Consider the following 23834-nt stretch of genomic DNA (forward strand, 5'->3'; position numbering starts at 1 on the left):
GAGCGGTAATATTGTATAGAAGCCGAATTAAGTCGTTGGCTTCAGCTCCTTAGAGTGTCGTGAGAACAGGAGCAGTATGCGAATGTGCCTCAGCTTTGCCGTGTTGCGGAGTCGCGTGAAAGATTTAGGGACTTTCGGGCAGTGCGTGAGTGTTGGAACGGGCGAAAAAGGTGGGAAGCGTATTGGCGATAAAGATGTGAGGAGTCCAAAGTGATATTGGACGATGGTCACAATTTATTTTGGTCCTCCCTCCGCCTTGGCCAGAAGACAAAAGCTCCGCGATTCAAGTGCCACCCGCAAAAGTCACACTGTGTGTCCGTTGGCACACGTTTATTCTCATGAAGAATTATGTTGCTGTATATTTATTTATTTATACGCACACTCGATATTCCAAACCCACGACAGAGTGAGTAAAGATGTTGGTGAGGGAGATTTTCACATGCTACAGATTCACGGCTAGGATCCCCATCTAGTTGCTGTCCACTGCACGACCGTTCAAGTTGTCCCTGCGACCTCGTGGGTGAGCTGAAAGTTGAGCCTCCTGTGCACGAGCCCGTGAATCTATCCGGATCCCTTTCCCTCCTTGTGATCGGCGAGAGAAACCAAAACCAAAAAAATGTAAGAAAAGAGGCCACAAGAGCCCCAGGAAAATCCACGGACTGTGAATATCCCTATCGATTGCAGCAAGATGCATGAGTCCGGCAGTCTCATAGTCACCTACATGATCCTCCTGCTGCTCCTCGCCCTCCTCTGGATGCTCTACGCTGGCGTCTTTTAGGCCGCACACCATTCAGTGCTTAGACAATGCGGAGTGCTTCAATTTCCCCATCACCTCCCCATAGACAATCCTCCCATGGACGGACTGGCAGTGCCGCTGGACTACAAATTGTGCAAAAAGGTTAGTGTCTTCCTCAGTTTTCTCCTCACATTTCCTCCTGAGAAAATTCCACCACACATTCCACAGAGTCTCCGAAAAAATATAATATTGACAAAAATACTCTGCACCTCGTGACATTCACACATCTTCCTTGGCCAGAACTCTGCACGAAAATAGTTGTTTCATCCAGGAGACATAATATGAAAGATTGGCGTATTGCCGAGAAAGAGTGAAAAATTGTAATCAATCTTGTCTTTTTTGCCACAAACCACCCACTCTATTAGGCGTGATTGACACCCTCCGCCAGAGAAATGAGGAATAATTAATTTGAGATGGATTTTCACGTTGGGCGGAGAGTGAAATCAGGTGTGGAATGTCTCACGCAGAGACAAGGAGTCGAATATGTTGGGAGATTCACGCGTCCCAGTTTATAAATCACTCCAGTGGGATCGAGAAGGCAACATTGGGCTATTTGTAGAGGAGAAGTGTACGTTTAGGATTGGGAAATTTCGGGAAACTTGTCAAGCTGAAATATTGCGTGAAATATTAAAATTTTCAACCAGAGTTCTTGTGCTTCTGTGAATACTACCAAAGAGAAAATGGAAAATCCAAGCAGAGATTTACCAAGGCCCATGAAGTGTGGAATAGAAATACAAAATGACTTATTTACAACAATAATATTGAAAATACTTCAATTCATGCTTAGACGTTCTGACTGATCTAAGCGATCTAAGTATCATCCAGTTGTTATCTGGCTGAATTTAAGATAAAAATTCTTTAATTATCCTCCGAATTAGATCCAAAATGCTTTGGTAAAAAGTTTGTTGGTGTACAAAATTCAAAAATTATATCAAAGATTGTAGATTTGGTGGATTCCATTCTTGCAGTGTCAACTGTCCGGGAACAAATGACTTTTAATTCAATAGTAATGAGAGTTTAAATAAAAAGAAGAAATAATGAAGAACTGTTCATTCTTACTTTAAAGCTCGAGTTAAAGAATTTATCAGGGGCATGAGAAAAGAAGGGATGGCGAGGCTACTTCGTTCTCAGATGTTTTCATAAATACACTGATAATACCGACTCACTCTGAGCCATTCCATTGACAGTTGGGAAATAATTTTTCCCATCAGACCGATTTTTAAAACACTGAAATCTGTCGTCAACAAGAAGTTTGCACATCCTTTCTAAATGATCATCGCTTAGCAAATTAGCCGAGATTTTTTATTTTAGTAAATTTATTAACTCTGCGTCGCCGAGGAGGAATTGTGGCCAGGATGGCAGAGGAATTCTGTGGCTGCCTGGGCGCAGAATTTATACGGATGACGTGAGAAATTGAACGCGATCGCCGCCGAAGATCATAAAGTATTTTTCATCCAGGCGGATTATGATTTAAAAATATACCCACGACCGGGAGGATGCTGTCAATTGTGAGGCTCGCTGGTGGGGATCATGTGAGGAGAGAGGCTCAATGGCAGGAGATGCGCCCTATATTTCTATGTGATGATAGAGCGACGGCGTGCAGAAAATTTTGCGCCAAACACCGCGGATGATCAGTGGGTGGGATTCCGCCGTCGTCCGGGAACTCATCATATTTTTACGAGACTATCCAGTCATTCTTCGGCAGTCAATTGAAACGGAACGTGTGATCTCGTTCCCGGACAATTCACTCGCACTCTCTTGCATTTCGCTTTTCTCGCGGCCTATCGAAGACCGACTGTGAGTAAGAATCGCCATCGCGAGCATCACACACTCGAGAGTAACATTGCAATCCGCATTTCTAGGAGGAAGAAAAAATGAGTGAAACCAGGAATTTGATGACCACTTTTCTCATCCTCACCATCCTTCTTCTCCTCTTGTGGATCTTCTACTCCAGTGTTGTGTGAAATGAGGCGCCCGTCATCACACTTTTTCGGGTAAAGATTCCGGCTTTCTCTCGTGATTACTCTCGCGGGGCGAAATTGTGAAAACTACCGGAAGAGTTTGTCTCCAAGAAAATGTGTGCAACATTAGCTGCGCTTTTAATGTGCATTCTCTGGCGAAATGATGTGAGAGGAACTAAAATTAGGCGGAAGTTGCAATATCGCTTAATTATCTCAATGCACGCTCGAAATGGATGGAAGAGTGGAAACACTGACGTCGGAATAATTGAAATTTCCCAGATTTTCCGAGATATTTTAATCGATTGGAAATGCATGTGATCAAAGAGGCACAAGAACTTTGGATTTGAAGTGATCAGTGCAAATTTCAATGGAATTCAATGGAAAATTCAAGCAAAAAACACACTTCTAATGTTTCTTTATCTGCGAGCTATAAAGTCAACGAAACGAGTTCCTCAGAAACCACAATAAATTTTGAGTTATAAACAAATCACTCTCAGTCAGGTGTTGTAAAGATTCTAATCTCTGCAGAATGTTCTGAAAGACTTCAATCGTCAAATTTGAAGAAGAAAACCATCAAATCTCGTGAGATCCTCCAATATTTCAGATCCTCATCGACAGATTTAAACCAAAGCAGTAAAAATCTCGCATTGAGGCTCATGAGTGTCGTTAAAGAAAACCACAAATCACCGAAATGAGGTGATCATAAAAATTGGAGGTCTTTAGCGAATAAAGCGCGAAATAATTAATAAAAATTTTGATGGATTTTTATCTCAGTGCGAGTCGAACGCTGCCGCTCATCATATTTTCTTGGCATTAGACATCCAATTTCTCAAGGCATTATTTACGCTTTTTCACGAGAAGAAACTATAAAGAATCATAATGAACAAATAGGCGAGAGACCCCCTAAAAATATCTCTGGACATCGCATGAGGGGGGCTTCGACTTGCCACCAAAAACTTCGTTTAAGTTTGTTGTTGTAGATTTTCCACCCACGCCAATACATTTTTGCGTTTTTCCTTTGCGTTTTTTGATATGAAAATGTGGGATATTTTTAGATAAATTATTGTTTTCTCCTTTGAGCATGGTATGAGATATCTGTTGCATACAACTAAACCTCTTGAGAATATTACGCAAAAATTTTTCACTTTTATGTTTGAGTAGAAGACAGTCTGAGAGGCAGAGGAGAACAAGAAGAAAGATGAGAGATATGAAGCATACACTTTCAGGAGTGGTTGAAATCCAAAATTATTAATTTATTAATAAATAGGCGAAAAACGTGATATAGAAAACGGTTAGAAATATATTTTGCATGAGTGTAAAGAATAAAATTGTTCTCTGAATCTAATGGATTCTCATGCGTGGACGTCTATTTTCAGATGATGTAGCCGTTTAGAGGGAAGGAGGGCGAATTCCGCCACCATCCATGGGAATACTTGGTCATCCACATACATATTTATCGCCAAACATCACTTTTTATCTGTTCATCGCGCCAGAGTCAACATAATATCCCCTCTAACCAGCCAATAAATTTGCTGATTTCGTACTAACAACTTGTGTCTGGAAATTTATACAAATATGCATATATTTATTTAATAACACACAAAAAACTTCATTAATTTCTTTCTATACATATATTGCTAAATGCGTTCTTTTGAGAATTGATGAAAAACAACCAGAAATTTGTAACTCGTTCGAGGAAAAACATCGAAAAAACTGAACATCACAAAAAGCAGCATCTCACAGCTTTGTCAAAAGATGAAGAGAATACGAAATTTTCTTCTAGACTATAATTTCTATACATGTATTTTGTCTCTAGGCTAATTAAGGCATATTTATAAACATGTAAATTATCACTAGATGTCTTAAAATATGGGATACTCTTAGATTTACTATTACTTGTCACTTATATTTGGAGGAAAAATGTGTAGAGAAGCATTTAAAAAGAGGGATTATACACTATTTTGTAAGATTATATAATTTAGCTAAGAGAAGCCAATAGAAATACAAAAAAAAATGTCACTATTCTTATTGTTATATACAAAGTTAATGAAGAAGTGGTGAAAGCATTGTTCTGTGTACGACGAAATTCAAATGAGAAAAAGAACCATCATTTTATGAGCATGAATTTCGAATAAAAGCGGTCTTATGTCTGAATTCGAGCGTATGTTTATTCACACAGCTTTTATAAATAGGTCTCTTGATTGATCTCAGATGATGGAATTTATCTGCATCGCACTTATTCTTCACATCGACGTCATTGTTTCGATGTTGTCATTCTTGTCTTGCTTCAGCTGAGCATAGTAATCAGCCGACAGACCGGAATTCATTCTTGTTGCTATCATAAGTCTCACCCACTCCGGCACCATCTTCATAAACGCGTACTGAAAGGAGAGCGAGAATATTCTGTGTCAATTTAAACATGTTTCTCTGCTTTCAAGAGCCATTCCATGCGTCAATATTCAATCAACTACAGAGCTCTCCACATGAGTGCTTCAATAAGACATGATCCAACTGTTATACTCCGTGAAAAACTTGAAGCTTTCAGTGACCAATTTGCCCAATTTAAAGTACACTGTATATTCGTGTCTCTCGCGTTTTATGAAGACGATTGAGAAATGTGTGTTGAATTTTTTGATTAAAGTAAACACACTTTTGTACATTAAATATTTGGATGATCTTTTCCTCGTCTTCAGTGGACGTTGAAGGTGCTCTTTAAGAGTTTCGGTAATGTAGGGGAAAGTAGGGCAAATCTTGTCACTGCCTTTCTTTTGCACAGCTATTAAAACACACAGATATTATAGAATGTCATGTGAGGACTTAAAATGGTGAAAAAATAATTAGGAAAAAATGGGGTTGAGTGAAATACAAAGATTTCGCGATTGCGGATTTTTGCTTCGTTTAATTTGTCTTTGTCTATTAAACCAATTTCACCATTTAATTAATTACTCACATATTTTTTATTGTAATTAACGTATTCGGATGTCGAAATTGTTTTGGAAAATTCTTAGAAATGCTGTATATTTCCACCCAGCAAAGTCAATTTTGAACTTATTGGGCGGAAATACCTCACTCTCTCCTATCTATTTTGGGCAGCACAATTGGTCGTTAATTTTTCATTAAAAATTTGTAGGAATGCGCAGAGTGCAGGAAACATCTGGCTTTACAAAACAAATTAGCGTAGTATAAATTGTTCAACATTTACCTGGACAGCGTGAGACCAATACCCAGTCGTTTGATCAGATTTTCCCAGTGTGAAAATCATGCTGCGAGTGTACATCTTCACGTCGGGAATCATGATGTTGCTGGTCATGAGTCGCTCTGAATATTGGTTCATCTTCGTGACGACAAACATTGGTGACACGAGCTGCACGGTGATGCCATATGGCGCCAATTCGTTACGGATGGCCAGCGTGAAGTTCCGCACATAAGCCTATGGACAAGAGCAGAGAGCGTGAAAGGAGATCGATGGCCCCCCCAAAGAGAGACTAATTGATGCGATGTCTTTGACAGCGATGATGATCAAAAGAGTCGCAAATTTGGCACTTTTGGGCCATTTGCTTCACGCGCAATTCTCCCGTTGGAACATTTTATTTTTACCAAACCATAATATATTCTCGTGGTTTTTTGATTCAAGCAGAAGCTTCTCGACTGAGTTGTTTACTTTATATTTAGATAAGTCCGAGATAAATTTATACATTCCTTTACATTCTCAATGCGCGCACCATTCCATTCACCCTCGTGAAGACAAAACTCGGTGTCCGAGAGTCATTTGGTCACTCTCAAGCACGACCCCATATGACTGTTTTGCTCTCAACTCTGCCCAAATTTCAATTTATCTCGCGTGCTTGTGCATTAATCACGCTCTCGAGAGGTGGATTTCAAAAATACGCACGTCTGGGGAAAAAAATTTCCTCACGGTACAAGTGAACTTGAAGAGCATTATTAGGAGTTTTACACGCACTTTTAATTAGTGATTTTGTGTCGTGATTTAATCTAGTTCAGAGAGTCAAGAACGCATTTGACATGGCATTGAAAATCTAGGTCTATTTTCTAGCGATTGCACTTGAATGTCTGGAGAAGTTTGAAAAACAATTTAAAATAATGAAACTTCCGTTTTGCCATCGAATTTGACATACTTCCAAAACCTGACTCTTTGTTAAATTAAACTAAAGCATCTTTCATCTCCCATTTTACACGGGTTTTGTGAAGAATTAGGTCAACGTTCATTCGCCAGAAAATCATACTTCTAACAAAAATAACTTCAAGTTCAGAAATTTAAATTCTCAGCATTTTCCAATGAAGCGCGTGTCTCTTAAGAAATGAAAAATACTATTTCTTATAAAGATTTAAGATAACAACACATCCGGTAGCAATTTGACTGAAATTGCCCTACTGAAACCATATTATTTACAGGAGATATTGTAGTTATTTTTATGAGACATTTATCTAATTAACGATCGTAAAATTACGCAATTATTCACTAATAGATATTTCACGCATTTATGGTACAATTTATCGCCCATTGTTGGCATTCTCACAGCGAATTATTTTGATAAGACATACCTAACAATCTCACGACGATTAACTTCTTGACACCATGGGAAATTATTCATTTTTTACACGTGACGAAATAGAAATGATATTTTTATAACATCTCCTATGAAAATGAGCATCCATGGAGACGACATGAGTCTTCGAGTATTGTGAGATAAATTAAACTGGTTTGCTGTGAATATTGATCGTGTATTTTCTTTGGATGCTGTCCAACGAATTTAAATAATAAACATGGTAAAAATCCCATATTTCTAATTTGCAGCCTCATCTATTTTTCCCACAGATTCCCATTCTCCTCAAGTGCTCTTGAAGGAAATTGTGGGAAATTTAGTGAGCCTTCGCCGGGCGATTAGGGACTTTGGAGAGCGGCTCACCTTGGTGGCTCCGTAGACGGCCATATATGGCATTGGCTGGAGCTCACTTCCTGACGAAATGTTGACAATGGCGCCCTTCCTCCGCTCCACCATGCCGCTGAGCAAGAGCCGCGTCATCATCGTCACAGCTCCGCAGTTGATGTTCACCATGTCCCAGAGCAGATCCTCCGGCACATGACCGATGGAATCGGGGCCGTCGTACATGCGACCCACATTGTTCACTGAAAGGCCAGGCAAATGAGAAAATCGGTAAATCTTCAATTTTCCTCCTCAACTATTCCTGCCTTTCGCGCCATTCCGCCCTAACAATTGAGGGTGAGAGAGGCAATTAGCGCCTTTCCTTCAATGTGAGTCCGCCCTTTATCACATGTAGCGCGAGGAGAAATGCAAAAAATACTACACAAAGAAGCAAAGAGACTTTTGAAGAAGGCATAAACATACAAATTCGGTTATTGCTCCATTTGAGTGCAAATGGACCGTGTGATTTCTCACCAATTTCAGGCGGAAAATGAGCAGTGACAAGAATTCCCGATGAGTGGCTGGCTATTAATGGGCTTTCTTCTTGACTATTTGCACCACTAGGATATTTTGAGTCAAGTGTTAAATTGCTACAATGTCTCTGCTTTCTGGGAAATTTTTGGGTACATCACTGTTCTTTCCGAGAAAGTCACATGAATATTTATTTATTTTTAAATGCACTCCAACAAAGGAACGGTGGTGAGTCTTTTTCCCTAAGAATTCTTGAATATCACTTAGATAAGATATAGCCAGCGGAATTGTTAAAATTATCAATCATTCAATTGACATTATTTGCATTGTAACGTATCGTAATTATCGCGGAAAACTATTTTCATGTGAGTGGTGTGCAAACTAATTGCAAATACTTATGAGAAATTTGCGTCATAGATTGGAATATTAGGATTTATTACATTTCATGAAAATACAAACAAGCAATTTAAGGTATAACTTTTTATGCTAGCCAATTCCATCACAAAAGTACCAATTTAGTAGAAAAAGACAAACAAGAATTGCGTGTAAAAAAATTCTTACGCATTTTCAAAGTATCATCAGAAAAACATCTATTTCAATTTCTAATTTGTTTTGATGCGGAAATCAGTATCGGAATCAATAAAGTCTTCTCAAGTGTTGCGCGGATTCACAAATCTTCAAATAGTTAGTTTTCAAATTATTACTTGAATTATTAAGCAACTTGCGATGAGCCTGAGATAATTCTAATATTAGTTCTGATGGAATATTTAGAGATTCCTCAAAGACAGAGATTTACAGCATTTCGTCTCTAAACTCATAAATAATCCCCTCTTTTGCATCGTGTGTATCCAATGAGAAACAGAGAAGGAGTGAGAATTGCATAACTTACCCAGAATTCCCACTGGAATTCCTCTGAGCTCCTCCTCGATGCGAGGATAAATATCACGTCCTTGGCTGAAATCCGCGGCAATCCATTTGGTCTTCACATGAAAGTCCTGCTCTATTTCATTGGCCACCTCCACGAGTTTCTTCTCCGTCCTCGAGATTAGCACGACGTTTATGCCGCGACTCGCCAATTCGCGGGCATATTGTTTCCCAATTCCATCCGTTGAACCCGTGATCACTGCAAGATACCAGTAAAAAAGAACGGTTGGCATAAAAAGAGGCATTTGTACTTTGAGTGTTTACTAAACTGTGACTAACGTGAGTCTTTTGCACTGAATTTACGTGCACTGGGAATGTTGCGAAAGGCATGATTTATTGTCTATTTGAACCATTCAACAGCGGTGGCCAGTGTGGTGTGAAGAGGATATGCAATTGCGCTACACACTGACCTTAACCGTCATTAAAAAAGTGTTAAGAAAAAGATGCCAGATTTTTCACCTCAATTCATTTGAGCCACAACACTAACCGAGTCATGATGCTTTTTGTACCTCACAGCTATCACAATAGGCACGACTTAAATTGATCAATGGGTTATTTACCCATAAGAAAAACTTCGTCACAAGGTTAATGATTGAAATTACTACCTGTTGCCTATGCTTCATTTCAACAGTCACCGAGCGTCTCTATTAGTAATCAGTGAACGCAAACGCTCGACTCTTCCTTTCATATCTTATTCGTGTTACTTTAATCGCACACATAATGGACAGTGTTGGCAGCTCTTGTGTCATCAATAAACACTATGCAGAGCAAACACTTATTGCAACCAACGACAGAAATGTGTGAAAGCGCACACGTAATATCGCGATCCTCTATATCGTAAATTTTAAATAGCTTCGCTGTGTCCTCCAGAAACTGACTTAATCATCACACTTGCACAATATTGTCAGAGTGATATAAAATTGAGTGTAAATTTGGCCAGTGGAGTTAAGAATAGGGCGGCCAATCAGCTAAATTTACAGTCCAATTCACCTTGAATTATTTCTTCATTACGTTTGTTTATAACATTTTTCACGCTTGACACTCAAATAGACGTAATCGTCTCAACTATGTTGTTTTCTTTAATTGCACGTGAAAATTTCTAACAAATAGAAAATCGAAACAATAGATCATTTAGCATTTCGCCTGTGCACGCGATCAATTTCCGCACATAATCGATGGGTTAATCGATGCGAAGATTCTCACTGAAAAACTGCCATATTAATTGCACAACTCCGAAAACATCTTGATATGACTTGCGTGGTATTTTTGCGAAGCTGCGAATTGCCTTTATATTTATCATGATCGTAAATTTCAGCAAGATTCATCCATTCAATGTAAATGTCTTTCGCTCGCGAGAGAAAAACCTGATATTATTTAAGACAGTTGGAAGTCAACTTTATTGCACAATTTCCTCACGAAAACTCGTATCTTATTCAACGGAATTAAATTGCTGAAATAGTATTATAAATTTTTACTACACATTATAATAACAATTTGCCTGTGTGTGGATATAAGCAAAAACCAAACATTTTTCTGGGGCTTTCGCACATTAATTGGCCTGAGACGCCAGAGATAGTTGAAAGACACCGATTGCGATATTAGTTATACTGCAAATTTAGGCAAGACATGCAAAATCGATCTCAGAATTGTGTCTCTGTATCTTATTAACCATGGACAGTCAAATGACAAATCCTTGAATTATCCGCATTCACGGTGTTTTGCAAAATAATCATATAATGTTGCATAGCATTTGATTGTTGCATTATGGAATTATTCGTAATGGCATAAGAGAGAAATTGATGCTCACGATCAACTTGATCAATTAGCATAGGTTGAATTATGACATTCTCTTTTCATTAAGTCATTCTATCTTTGATATCTTCCCGTGCACAGTTGCATAACAATATTCACTCTCTGCAAGTGATCTTAGATCTCAAGAGACTTTCGAAAATACCGCCACTTCTATTAAATATCTCTCCTTCATCGCCATCGAGCGGCTTTGATTATCTGTTTGCCTTGAAACGAATTTTCTTGTATATTTTCTGAAACTCCTGCATCACTTCAGAGACACAGGGAAATGCGCTTTGTGGTTTACAAGTTTCTCATGTCTCTCAAATGTCTGGTTATTGCACAATATTCCAGAGTCACATTCAAGATGGTAATCTTTCAGCATGGCTCGCAGAAAAACCACTGGTCCAAATGAGGTGAAATCGTTAGAAATATCAACATTTTGTCCCCCCATTCAAAGTATTATGGTGGCAAAAAATGTCACGACGCAAAAGTGATAAATTTTGTTTCTTTTTATCCACGGAATGCTTTGAACGAATAGGAATAATTCATAAATTCTTAGCAAATACCTAAAGTCTTTATTTGTCTTCCTCAGAGCTTTTGGCTCTCATCATTGTGTCGGGTGACAAAGTGAATAGAGGTCACAGATTATATGTATTGTGAGGCTATTTGCAACTTCTTCTATGCATGTACATATCATTCATTTTCCTTTCAATGGGCAAAAGTTATGTATTGAAACAAATTATCCCCGCTAATTAAGTTTCTCAATTCACGACATTGATACTTGTATACCGCCCAAGTGTGGTGGAAAATGATGTAAAAACGAGATTTACACAGCTTATCCATTCACACACTTGCAGTGCAAGTCAAAATACAATCCATGTATGATCCAATGATTTTTTATGAACCAAAGGTCGTTCATGAAATGATTTATTTGAATGGAAAAAGAGTGTTCTTTTTATTCTCCTCCCAGCAATGCGCTCAATGTGAAATGCTCAACTTCTGCGGAGTGTATGCTTTTAGCACGTTTCATTAATAACCATGAGAAAAATCGCACTTTTTAAAATGTCCTCTTTGCTTGGGTGATTCCTGAAATTTGGCGAAAGGCAAGAATAAATTAAAATTGGCAGTATTTTAACCTACTGACACTTTTTTTCGCTATGTCGCAAGATTTTATTTACAAATGGCAGAGTTGAGTTTGCAATATTTCGCCTACACATCAATAAAAGCTACGTAGACTAATTGGAATGAAAACTGTCACAAAACAAATCCTAATTAGCATAAATTTTTATTTTTTAAATTTTACAACCTTCTGAACATGTCATTGTCAATCATTTTATATTTGTGGATATTATGGAGATTTGCAAAAAATTATGGAAATTTTTATCTTAGAAGCGTCATTCTTTTCAGCAAGTCAAAGATTTTGCCAAAATACCAAGAGTTATTCTTTTCTAAGGCAAAAAAAACTGGATTATTTAAGAACTTCCTGAATAATAAAATACAGTGAAATGTGAAAAACAAGGAAATTTTTCTGAGAATTGAATGATCACAAAAGGATAAAAAAAACTAGGATTTGCCAATTCACATAATGTTGAACACTTGTTTGTTTAGAGTCAATTCCCATGAATTAAATCTGGCTGCAATAAATCACGTAGTTTATAGAGTCATTAAACATCTCAAAATAAATTCTGTACCATCATAACATACACAAGAAATGGGGGAATGAACCTTTCACTTCTAATTACCTGCCCAATTTCCATACTTTTCCGCCAGTGTCTGATTCTCCTGTGGCAGGAAGTAGGGTGCCAAGACTGCCTTAACAATAAGCACAAGTGACCTTAGATTGTCATAGGCCCAGCTAATGATAGCCCAAATGCCCGCAATTGATAAGAGTATCACAATCACCACATATACATTCAGCGAGAGAGAATTGATAAGACTCTCGAACATTTTATCGTATTCTTTGGACGAGACAAGTTTAGAAAATTTCTTCAAGATCGGTAGGATAATTCACTCTTGCACAAGAAATTGGCACTCAAGTCTCACGGACACACAGACTGCATTAATCACACACTGTAGAGAAATATGGTGTTAATTTATGAACTATAGAAAATATCAATGAACACATGAGTGTTTTAATTGAAGAATGGTGACATCCTCTTGCGCACTGCGCTCCACTCAGAAACTGTCTGGTAATTGATCACTCACGTTATGGACGTATATTCAATTGTTGAACAACCCTCCCACACAATTATTTCTTAGAGTCACATCACAATTTCTCTATCTCATTGACGAACGCATTATCAACTGACGAGTTGCCTGTGGACAGACCACTCGAGGAGTCTCCTCCGGTCACAGTGTGTAATACAACTAACGCAGTTCGTCTGAAAATGGTCATAAATTGAGGCACGAGTATGGGAAACTGACCCCCACCAATATTATCGATTACCTCCAGTTGACTGGGTGATTCGCTCAAGAGCATTTTCCTTCAGAACTCTCATTGCTGCACTCCGTCATTTGAACCCACCCAAGGAGAGGATTATCTGCAAAGAAAGGAAATTCACACGATAAACAATAAAAAGTTATATGATTTAATATTTATGAGACACCCTGTCGAGGCAAACATACAAAACTTTCACTTTACCACCACCAAACGCAATGTTCTTTTTTGACCAAACAAAGCTCGAGTATCTGCTTGATATTCATAATTCAATTCACACACACGTGAGTGCAACTTATGAGTAAAATCAATTCACTAAAAAATTCATTTAACATTTTAGCACTTTAGTACCAAACCTCTTTACATTTCCCACACCAATATTCCTCTCTCATTTCCTCTCTCATAGTCAATCAATAAATTCACTTTATGCAACGCACTTGGCACGATAACAATTAGCATATGATATGTGTGTTGAAAGCGTATGAATGAACAACTCTTTACACACATTTAAGTGTTTAATCGATGCATTTCGCGGCCAATTGAATCATCTTTGGGGGAAATTCAGGCGAAATGATAGAGACGAGAAGACGCAAACCACACGAAGACGATGTTCCTCAGTTTAGGCAATTTAAAATCTCAGCGCCTTGGGGAGAATGAGGGAAATCCACTCGAGGCATGGAAGTGCCTCTAAAAATTGCAATTTTTCATCCACAAGAATAATTGCTGAAAGCTTTAATGTATTGAAACCAAGGGGTAAACATGTGGCGCAATCACGGTTCACTGAGAACGCAATCTTCGCAATCCCAAACGCAATCCGCAATCCCTAGTGTAAAATCGCAATCTTTGGGCGCAATCCACAATCTTTGGGCGCAATCCGCAATCCTTAGTGTAAAATCGCAATCTTTGGGCGCAATCCGCAATCCTTAGTGTAAAATCGCAATATTTTGGCGCAATCACCGCAATTCTAAGCGCAATCTTAAGCGCAATCCGCAATCCCTAAGAGTATTTCGCGGAATTTGGGTAGTTTTTCTCGGAATTTGGTACGTATTCAGATTGATTTACTATTTTTCCATGGCGTGGTGAGCAAAAATGTGGTTTGTTCTTTGTGATATCTTACTAGTAATTCTCTGATCCAAGTACTATCCAAGTAAGTCATTTTATTATTACTTTATACGGTCAATCACATAGGACGTAAAGGTATAAATTCTACAGTGATCTCGTAAAAAAATGTTTAGAATATTCTCATTTATGAATTCAATAACAAAATATATTTTTTGGTTTAAACTTGGGTGTGAATTCCTTCAGATACCTGCTGCTCAAATGAGATTTCACTACTGTACAATACAGTATTTACTGGAATTATAAATATAGGCAGATTAGCACTTTTACATTGCTTCGAGTCGATTTTCTACCTGAATTCCTTGGTACAAGGGCAGATTTTTACAGAGCAAAATGCAAAATTTTGAACCACGTTGAGTCGTTGGCAAAATTTTTGCGAACGCAGGGTATAAATTTTAAACATGTTTTTGATCTGCATTTATACAGTGTGGTAGAGAGAAGAACATACAAGAGAACATAGAATATTTTAGCACAGTGCAAGTCTGAAAAAGGCGAATTTATTTACTTTTTTTATAATCGGGTTCTTTAAATATTTGTCAATAAATGTGTATGACAAACACATACAATGTTCAATGAGCAAAAAAAATTAATATCATTGAAAATTTGAATGATAATAATTGCATTGGACTGGCTATTCTCTGACCAGGTCACATTTGCAAGTATTAGTGTGAGTTCAAGCAACCCAAATAGACTTGGCCATTGAGAGAAAGTGTTGCAAAATGAATATAGGGATTATACATGGGTATTTCCCAAAGGATTCTCTTTCTCTGAAATTTTGCTAATTATTGTAACGAACTTTCTTCTTTCCTTAAATCAATGGTTTGTGCTTGAGAAAACGTTGTCTAAATCTGTCTATTCAGACTCTCAGAAATTAAAATAGCAATTCCATCTCGAGGTATCAAAAAGTGTTTAGAAAAAACTTCCAGATGACCAAACCACAGATGAAAAGGTTTTCATGAATGTCTTTGGTTCCGAAGTTGTCATCTCTGATCTAAGTCAATCTCAACCTGGATCTGCTTGAGGATCGTCTCTCGCTGTATTTTTCATTTATCATCGCAAAATACAAATTTATTTAGGCAGTAAACATGCAATACTTGTGATGTTTCTACAACTGTAGGATATACGTATTTTTGGAAATTTCACGTCTCAAGGAAGAACAAAACAATTTTTTTTAATATTCCTATGTACGCGCCGCACGTGGTTGACGAGTGAGTACAAAATTCTCAGAAAAACTACCAGAATTCTGGTCAAATTCCGTTTAATACTCGAAATTAAGTCGAATGACCCGAAATATTACCCAAATTCCGCTGAAACGCAATCCCGCAATCCCAAACGCAATCCACAATCCCTAGTGTAAAATCGCAATCTTTGGGCGCAATCCACAATCTTTGGGCGCAATCCGCAATCTTTTGGCGCAATCACACAATCTTCGCAATCCGAGTTCACTCAGAGTGGCACATGTTTACCCCTTGATTGAAACAGTGTGGTGGGTTTTAGGGTGCGAGCGGCAACAGAAATCAGCCATTCATCCCCACAAGAGGCCGCAGCAGAGGCAGCAAATCATTGAGAAATGTGAATGTGGAGTCGTTGGGCGTCTGGTCGACGACGATCATCAGCAGTCGCCAAGAGGGTAAGAATACGGATGCAGTGTACATGACTTCTCGGTCTCCTTATATGGCTAAAATAGGGATAAAATGTCCTGATTTAGCCTTGTTTTACTGGCCAACTTTAAGTAAATGACTACCAAAAAATTTAGATATTTACTGTTTTAGACAATATCATTGACCGAATCTTCTGTTCCACCCTTGTCGCCCGTCCAGAGTCCGTCGAGAGGCACCTCCTTACTCATTCACAATGGTGCAGATTTAAAACACCATTAGTAATTTACATAAAATATCCATAGTTGGAATATAATGAATGAGCGAGAGATGGGCTCGTCCTCATTGGCGAGAGGGCCATTTCACTTTTCGGAGGCATCAGTGCGAAAGGAGGAAAAGAGATATTTCGAGTGCATAATGTAGGCGCTCTCGCAAATATGGGGCGACGATGGCCAAAGCCAAAGCACTTGAGCCATTGCCAAACAATAATTAACTTAATAAATTGGCGGAATATCTAGCGAGATATCTCTTTTTCGCGAGAGAATTTGAATTATGCCAAACAATTTTCAACTAAAGTCACTGCTATATTTGGGAATACTGCCTTCTACAGCTACACCCCCACCCACATTGGAATATATACAACTTTTATACATAACCATATACACACTTTACGCTTCCTAAAACTATTACCCTTTATTGCACATCCTTCCGAAGATTCTCCCCTCGGGACGGCGTGGCGGACAAAAAGAGCACAGCGCGGGGAAGAAATGTGCACACAGTGTCATTGAATAAAAATAGAGTGGTGTGTGATAAAAGTGGCATAGAGGAGGGCTGGAGAAAAGACAAAAAGCATTAAAACATTATAAATCTGTAATTTTTGTGTTGGAGCGCAAACAAATCATGATAAATGGTGGTGATTAGCTATCGGAACCTTCCAGCAAATTTCCAACTTCATCCTCCAGCCACCCCTAAAACCGGTGTATACATGGTGAGGAGGCCAAAATGTGTGCTTTGCACACATTTTCACGTATGTTTTTCCTGTATGTCTCCCAATGCGATGCAATCCGATGAACTTTGGATGCTGCACAGCGAGACCATTTAACCCTTTTCTCACCCCAGCACCCCACTTTCTGCTCCAATACACACATTTTTTGACCTCGACTGGCGGCACTGGTGGAATGGGAAAAGATGAAATGGCTGTTTTGACACGAAGGCGCCTAACAAATGATCTTCTGCGGCCTGAGGCGTGTAGAGGAGGAAAAAGTGGAGGAAAACTGCATGGGCAAACATAGAGAAGATTAGCAGCTCATATTCCATAAATACTCAAAATTTTATTGTGCCTCAAGTAGCCATTTGAAACATAACATCCTTGCCAATTGCGGATATGAAATTTGAGCGCCAAATTGCCAAAAGCTCCCGGCGACAAGAACAGCTAATTTGTTCCTACTTTAAATGAAATCTCGAATGCATCCAACACTGGAAATTATCTCTCCCAATCCAGCCAATTGAGGGCGGAATTAGCGCAAAAGCATCCCCAATGGCACAGAGATTAAAGACATAGCATTTTATTGGGCTTTTTGCACAAACTCCACATCTCAATGCCAAATTGCCGCCAAAAAAGCAAAGAGTAACTCACTGTTGTGGTGTGATATAAGGAGAGGCTCATGTCGTTAGGCAAGGCTTGATAGTACTGGATTATGGTTAAGGACTCTCAAGTGCTTCCGCTTTATCTTGAGACTTAAGTTGGGACACAAGGAACATTTTCAGGCTATTTCGAGAATTATTACGTAATGTATTTTATTTTTAATTTTCACAAAGGTATCAAATATTCTACCAAAGAACTGTTTTCCACAGAATATTTTGCTTCATATCCTTACATAATATAAATGCACCATAGAATTAAGTCATGGAGTTGGCGAGAAATGAGAAAAAGTGTGCATCATATGCAAATTTCTTCACATATTTGAGAAAGACTTGATCGTCGACACTTGCAGAAGGAGAGAGACACATTTTTGCAATATCCTTGGAAACTCTCATGGTACAATCACGGTAAATAACAAGTTATACACAGGAAGGCGTCAATCTGTCTCCAAGACAAATATCACTGCAGAGCATTGAAGTAGATTTCTTGTGTGGCGGAATAAGAAATATTTGTGTGAATTTGCGGATGGACGAAAGAGGACAAGATACTCAAGGATACTCGAGATGGTGATGAAAACAAACATGCAGTTAGTCAAGTTTTCGAGCATTTCAGCCTCGCTCTACGCCTACATTCACAACAGTTTGTCCATTTAGCCCCATAAATACTCTGTGCAGAGGAAGGGTGGGAATGGACTGGAGAATGTAGGGTCGCGGCGCCACTTATGTCCATTATCAACATCATTCTACATCACTTTCGCCAGAGATTTTTCTTGCTCATTCGCAAAATTCGATTCAATGGTAGACCAGTAACTATTCTTTTCACACAATATTGCTATTGTGTTTGGACTGAAATTTTCAAAAAAAAGTTCAGAGGTATTTTCTCATGTGCACAACTACGAATCCAGGAAAAGTCGATAGCGTGATGTAGCCATAAGTGGTGCATGGACCCTATATGGGAAAGAAATGCGCATTGTTGGATAAGTGGAGGAAGTCTTGTGTTATAATTTATACTGTTTTGCCATATGAATGCCAAATTGGAGACGAGTACAAAGTATAATTCATGGCGCCCCCGCCAACCTCACATGGTGGGCTGCATCGCACCCTCATATGCGTATATATTTCTAATGGCACAAGTCGCGACCTTTTCGCCCACTCCACCGCAGGCACATTCACACCACCCAGGGCATCCATGCCGCACCAGTATCCAAGTTATGGCAGGCTGTCGGCGTCGGGTGGATGTTTTATGGTGGGTGGATAGATGGCCGTGGATATCTCTTTCTGGTGGCTGGGCTGGAGGAGGAATATGTGACATCGTCCCACACGATCTCGCAAGGCAGCCGAGATTCTGCTTTGTTCGTCTCGCCCAGTGCACATTAAACTCTTCTTTCCCACTGAATGTTCCATCTTTTGCCCCAAAAAATAATTCTCCTCGCACATACACACACATACACACCAGTGGACCCATCCTTGTCGGCAGGATGGCTCGAGGACGCCCCGACGACGAGATATGCGGAGTGGCGGAGAGGGACTCCTCGGGGCCAAACTGGGAAGAATGAGTAACATATTCACATATAAACAGAGAGGAATAGTTGAAAGAGAAAACACACAATGCGGGGGGCAATGCTGGGAGTGCTGGCAAAAACAATGTACAAGAAAATCAACCGAGAACGAAGAAATATCTCAGCAGAGGAAGAAACATAAGTGAGTTTAAATACATATGAATACATTGCGAATTGGGGGACCCCAGCAATGACTTTTCCTGCCATCGCAAACTTACAAGCGCAGCAAGGGCGTTTTTTCTCCGTCTCCCGGACACATCGAAGGAAATTCCCCGGCATTGACAATATTGCCATGCACACATTCTTTCATCAGCAGACAGAGCGCCACTCCATCTGAATTCGCAACAACCCACACAATCGGCCCACGAGAGGATTAAAGCGGAGCACAAATTGCTCTCCAGCAAGGACCAAAGTGCATTTCTGGTGAAATTGTGAGTCAGACGCAAGGGAGTAATGTCTCAATTCATTTCTTTATGTCTCCAAAATGCTAACAATTCCCGTTAAATCTGCAATTTTAAGAGCATCCCATAAAGCGTATAAGAATAGGAATGAGATATTCTCTTGTTTGTGGAAATTAAGCGTATGGCGGATTCATCTGAATGCGCTTACACGGATTTTTGAGAAAGTCAGCCCCCATTAAATCTGACTATCGGTGCAAATGCCAAAGGTGAGGCATTCAAAGAGATAGAAGTAAATACCCAGGCGGAAAAATACATTCGGTACACCTGTTGTGATAAATTAGGGCACTCCGCCTGCGGTGGAAGCTTCCTCTGACGCCCTGGGGGAGGTGAAATTGAATTTGAATAGTCATAAATTGCCATACGAAGAACGGATCGATGTCCGGTCAAATGTTACTTGTCGTATTTCACACTGCGGAATACATGCACTTTTAGGCGCGTCGCCTCCATTCATTTGCGTCGCAGCAATTGGTAATTTAAGGAATTCATAAATTGCCACCGATTATGTTGTTAACGATGTGTGCCGGCCACCGGCTGTTTTCTAAACACCACCCCAGAATATAATCCCCGGCAGCAGCGCCGGACGCCAGGGTTTACACACAGAGCTACACGACGGCATCATGTTCACTGGGGATCGTTTATTATAAGCACTAGCAGCACAATATACAACCTCCGACGACAATGTGGGCCACCGTGGTGGGTGCGGAGGAACTTTTAGTTAGATGGTTCTACCAAGATCATTTATGTACCTTCTGTGCACACCACGCGTTATGCGTCACTTTGTACCGCAGATTATAGGCGTCAATTAATGTCCGGATACTGAAGAAATAGGATTTGGTGTGATTGTAGTCTGGATCAAGCTCCAGACTAGGATAGTTAAGACACTTTCTTTGCTCACTGTATGCGCATATAGAATGATATTACTCATAATGCTCATAATCAGGAATTAAAAAAAATATATATTTTCATAACACGATGGGTTTTCCACATGGAATGCCAATGGGGAAAGTCACTCCAAAGCAGAGACCATTAAATATATTCAAATTACATTCAATTATTAAGTTATATTCGGCCTTTTTAGTCTTGACCGGACGTCTGACGCCCCCTAAGGATCATTTTGGATCATTTAGGATTATATAGGATTAGTTTGGATCATCGAATCTCTCACTCGAGATCTGGCCAAGAAGCAGAACCGACAATTTGGAGTGATAAGTGGTACTTATGGCAATATAAAGTTCAGGAATCAGAACACCAATAAGGAAGTGACGGTGACTCTTTTGGGAAGGAATAGATTTGCCGTTCCTCAGTTCTATTGGCGACCTATTCTGGATCCCATTGAAAAAGCAGCCATTGTTTTCGTGACGCTAAACAACCCTTACTCAACTACGGTCCCAACACTCTGCACAAATAAATGTGCAGCGGCCAGATTCAATATTCCGAACTTCACCAACTTCAACATGGGATACACAATCTGCTGCAGCTACGAAGAGTTTGTCCGGCTGGTCAGCATAAATCTGCCCGGAGAGTACAGCACCGCAAGCTTCCCGAATCTAATCAGCAATGTGTAAAGGGCAATAAAGATGTGGGATAAAATTCCCGAATTTACAACTGACTTTGGGCACAGCGGATGATGATGATGACTGGTGGTCTGGCGCCTCCAATAAAGTGCGGCACGCGTCTTGAAAATAGCTGAATCGTGTGCACCCGCATTTGGCAGATGGCGAGATGTTTACAAAGTTCAGCTGATTTTGGGTTCTTCGCTCTCTCAGCTTCCGACTTGGCCAGCGGCTCTCGCCAGAGGTGCTAAGATTCTGCCAAGAGTGACGTGTCACAGTGGTTCACATCTGCCAGGAATTTTGTGGCTCAGAACCAGACACGAGGGCAAGTGTGCATTCGAGCGTGTGCCCCATCGGGAGTGTGTGTATTGGAGGAGCGCTCTGGGATGCTGTGCGACTCCGCTGTCTCTCGGCAGGCGGGCAAAGTGAGGGAGAGCCGACTCACGGCCGACGAGCAGATCGTGATTGTCTGACTAGACGACGTCGCTGAGGACGCGCGGTGCAGAGATTTTGGAGAGGCGCCAGTGTTTGCGAATTTCTTGCCAGTTGCAGTACCAAAGTGGTGCTGGCACCGACAACGCGCCAATCGCTGCCTTCGGGCAGCGAGACAACTTCTCACGCCAGATCCAAGTGGTGTGGACAAGTGTGCCTATATTTGTGAAGCCCAGCATCTTGGCCTGCACTCCTCGTGGCCACCGTGAAACGCACACCGCGACCCGTGATTCCCGCTCACTTGATATTGGCAATCAGGGGGCTGAAAATCGCCAAAAGGCGCCACGTAATAATCTCTGCAGAGGAGCGAGCACGAGGAGTGGGAGGATGCAGAAGGAAAAAATCTCCGCATAAACATCCAATCTATTGACTAACATGACTCTCGGAAGGAGTGGAGCCAAGAAGGAGTTTACCCAGGCGAGAATTGTGAAAAATTGCCGCTCTACTTACGGAATTTCATGCGACTCCCCACCTCCCGGACACACACTGGCGAGGACATACACAGTTCCGCCGAGTGGCATACACAACTGAGGCACACGTTGGGTGTTTGTTATTGAAATTGTGGCCAAGAGGATGGCGATGAGCTGCAGCATCGCCAATAAATTCAGCCCCGACGACATTCTTCTCCTGGCTGGCCAAGGAGTGTCTCCGTGTCGTCTATCAGCTGAAAGTCTACACACTTCTTCGTCCAACTGGCTGATGCCCAAAATCTCAGCATCGCTGATTACATTGTGTGTGACGCACCTCGCACTTGACACAGGAGGATTCCCCGAGGCGCTCCCTGGGCCGTAGAGCTTCCCCAGTATACTCCAAATAGCCGCACAGCCGAATTAATGCAGTAAAGTCCACCAGGACGGCCAGGAGGAATGCTCGCAGCATACTTAAGACTTACTCAATACCCACTTATACGAGGCAAAATATCCCCTATTTACCACAACATTACTAGCGCAAGCACCGTAGCAAGAGTTTAGGAGATCGCGGGACAGATGCAAGGTGACTTTGAGGCAATACAGTGATGACGATGACGCCCAATCTGGAGACTGTGGCAAGGCAAGTTGCTCATTATTCCCTCATATAATATTGAGAAAATGGGCTGCACTGTGAGATTGAAGATAGTGTGATATTGTGAAGAAACAGGGACCTTTGGTGTATAAATAGATCGTCGCAATTCCCAGACCATTTTCTATTTTTGTGATTTACGTGCTTTAATCTATCCTCCTCTCGATTGCATAACTCCTCAATCTCTCACTCACACCATGGTTTATGTATTGTCCTATAGATTCTACACTGTACATAGTCGCGTCACAAGTTCTGCTGCAACAACACTATAGTCAAGTCTATTAACAATAATGAACCATTTCGTCTTATGTTTGGAAGATGGGAAAAAATCCCTTTTTAATTTACTGTGATTTTTGAGTACGAAATTGATAAGTCTTTTAAATTAATATCAAAGTTATAGTATGAAAATATCACAAGTAGAAATACAAACACTTTTAATGCCGAACTTGCGGCACAACCGGATAGAAAATAGAGTGAATGTAAATTTATGAGATTCACCGTGTCAAGTGTGTGCCGAAACGAATTCACCCATTACAAGGCTCGAACATAAATTAATTACTTAATTAATTGTGGCATGTTTTGCTTACAGACGAAAAATCAGCGCATTTCATCGCGATGCAGTGAAGCTGTCTCCACCTCCCGGTCGACCGATTTTGACCACTCGCTCGACCTGGAGGTATCGGGACGCTCGCCAGTCGCCGAGCTGCACAGTGCACGTGGGGCTCGGAGGACTTTCGTGTGCGGGCGGCAGGACAGCGGAAATTGCCACAAAATCCACAAGTGTGATTCGATTGGACCACTGGAAATACACTTCTGGACGCGCGATTTGGAGTCGGCAGCGCGACACATCTCCAGATTGGACACATGTAGCAAGTAAATTCTAGTAATTTATGACATACTATTTGCAATATGACTACGAGTTCTTAACTATATACCCACTGATACTGTAAAAGTTTCAACATTTTTTCGTAGTAAAAGAAATGGTTAGGAGAATGGTTGCTGTTGTCTTATTTTGGAGGGAATACG

General features: G+C 40.3%; 3 protein-coding genes and 1 long non-coding RNA gene across 6 annotated transcripts; 3 read left to right on the forward strand and 1 right to left on the reverse strand.

Annotated features, from left to right (window-relative positions):
- Positions 1-420: 420 nt before the first annotated feature.
- On the forward strand, positions 421-4249 carry LOC132262932 (uncharacterized). 3 transcript variants are annotated; one of them, XR_009468470.1, is made up of 3 exons: positions 421-618; positions 685-898; positions 4134-4248. It is a non-coding gene; the product is annotated as an uncharacterized LOC132262932 (long non-coding RNA). The 3 variants fall into 3 exon arrangements; XR_009468471.1 differs by lacking the exons at positions 421-618; positions 685-898 and adding exons at positions 2077-2597; positions 2659-2790 and having other exon boundaries at positions 4134-4249; XR_009468469.1 differs by lacking the exons at positions 421-618; positions 685-898 and adding exons at positions 2080-2593; positions 2659-2790 and having other exon boundaries at positions 4134-4249.
- A 720-nt stretch (positions 4250-4969) lies between these two features.
- LOC132262930 (inactive hydroxysteroid dehydrogenase-like protein 1) lies at positions 4970-13270 on the reverse strand. The gene is made up of 5 exons (XM_059762425.1): positions 12632-13270; positions 9064-9297; positions 7686-7906; positions 5960-6187; positions 4970-5138 (listed from the first exon to the last, which is right to left on the reverse strand). The coding sequence occupies exons 1-5, from the start codon at positions 12834-12836 to the stop codon at positions 5001-5003; spliced, it is 1026 nt and encodes a 341-aa protein (XP_059618408.1). The 5' UTR covers positions 12837-13270; the 3' UTR covers positions 4970-5000.
- Positions 13033-22799, forward strand: LOC132262417 (uncharacterized). Its single transcript, XM_059761690.1, has 4 exons — positions 13033-13078; positions 15943-16075; positions 18848-19017; positions 20842-22799. Exons 1-4 carry the CDS (start codon positions 13033-13035, stop codon positions 21267-21269), a joined length of 777 nt encoding a protein of 258 aa, XP_059617673.1. The 3' UTR covers positions 21270-22799.
- On the forward strand, positions 22685-23818 carry LOC132261978 (uncharacterized). Its single transcript, XM_059761064.1, has 2 exons — positions 22685-22799; positions 23398-23818. Exons 1-2 carry the CDS (start codon positions 22765-22767, stop codon positions 23690-23692), a joined length of 330 nt encoding a protein of 109 aa, XP_059617047.1. The 5' UTR covers positions 22685-22764; the 3' UTR covers positions 23693-23818.
- Positions 23819-23834: the final 16 nt, after the last annotated feature.

Source organism: Phlebotomus argentipes, unplaced genomic scaffold (assembly GCF_947086385.1).
Source record: "Phlebotomus argentipes unplaced genomic scaffold, Phlebotomus argentipes genome assembly contig_15, whole genome shotgun sequence".
NCBI classification, from domain to species: domain Eukaryota; kingdom Metazoa; phylum Arthropoda; class Insecta; order Diptera; family Psychodidae; genus Phlebotomus; species Phlebotomus argentipes.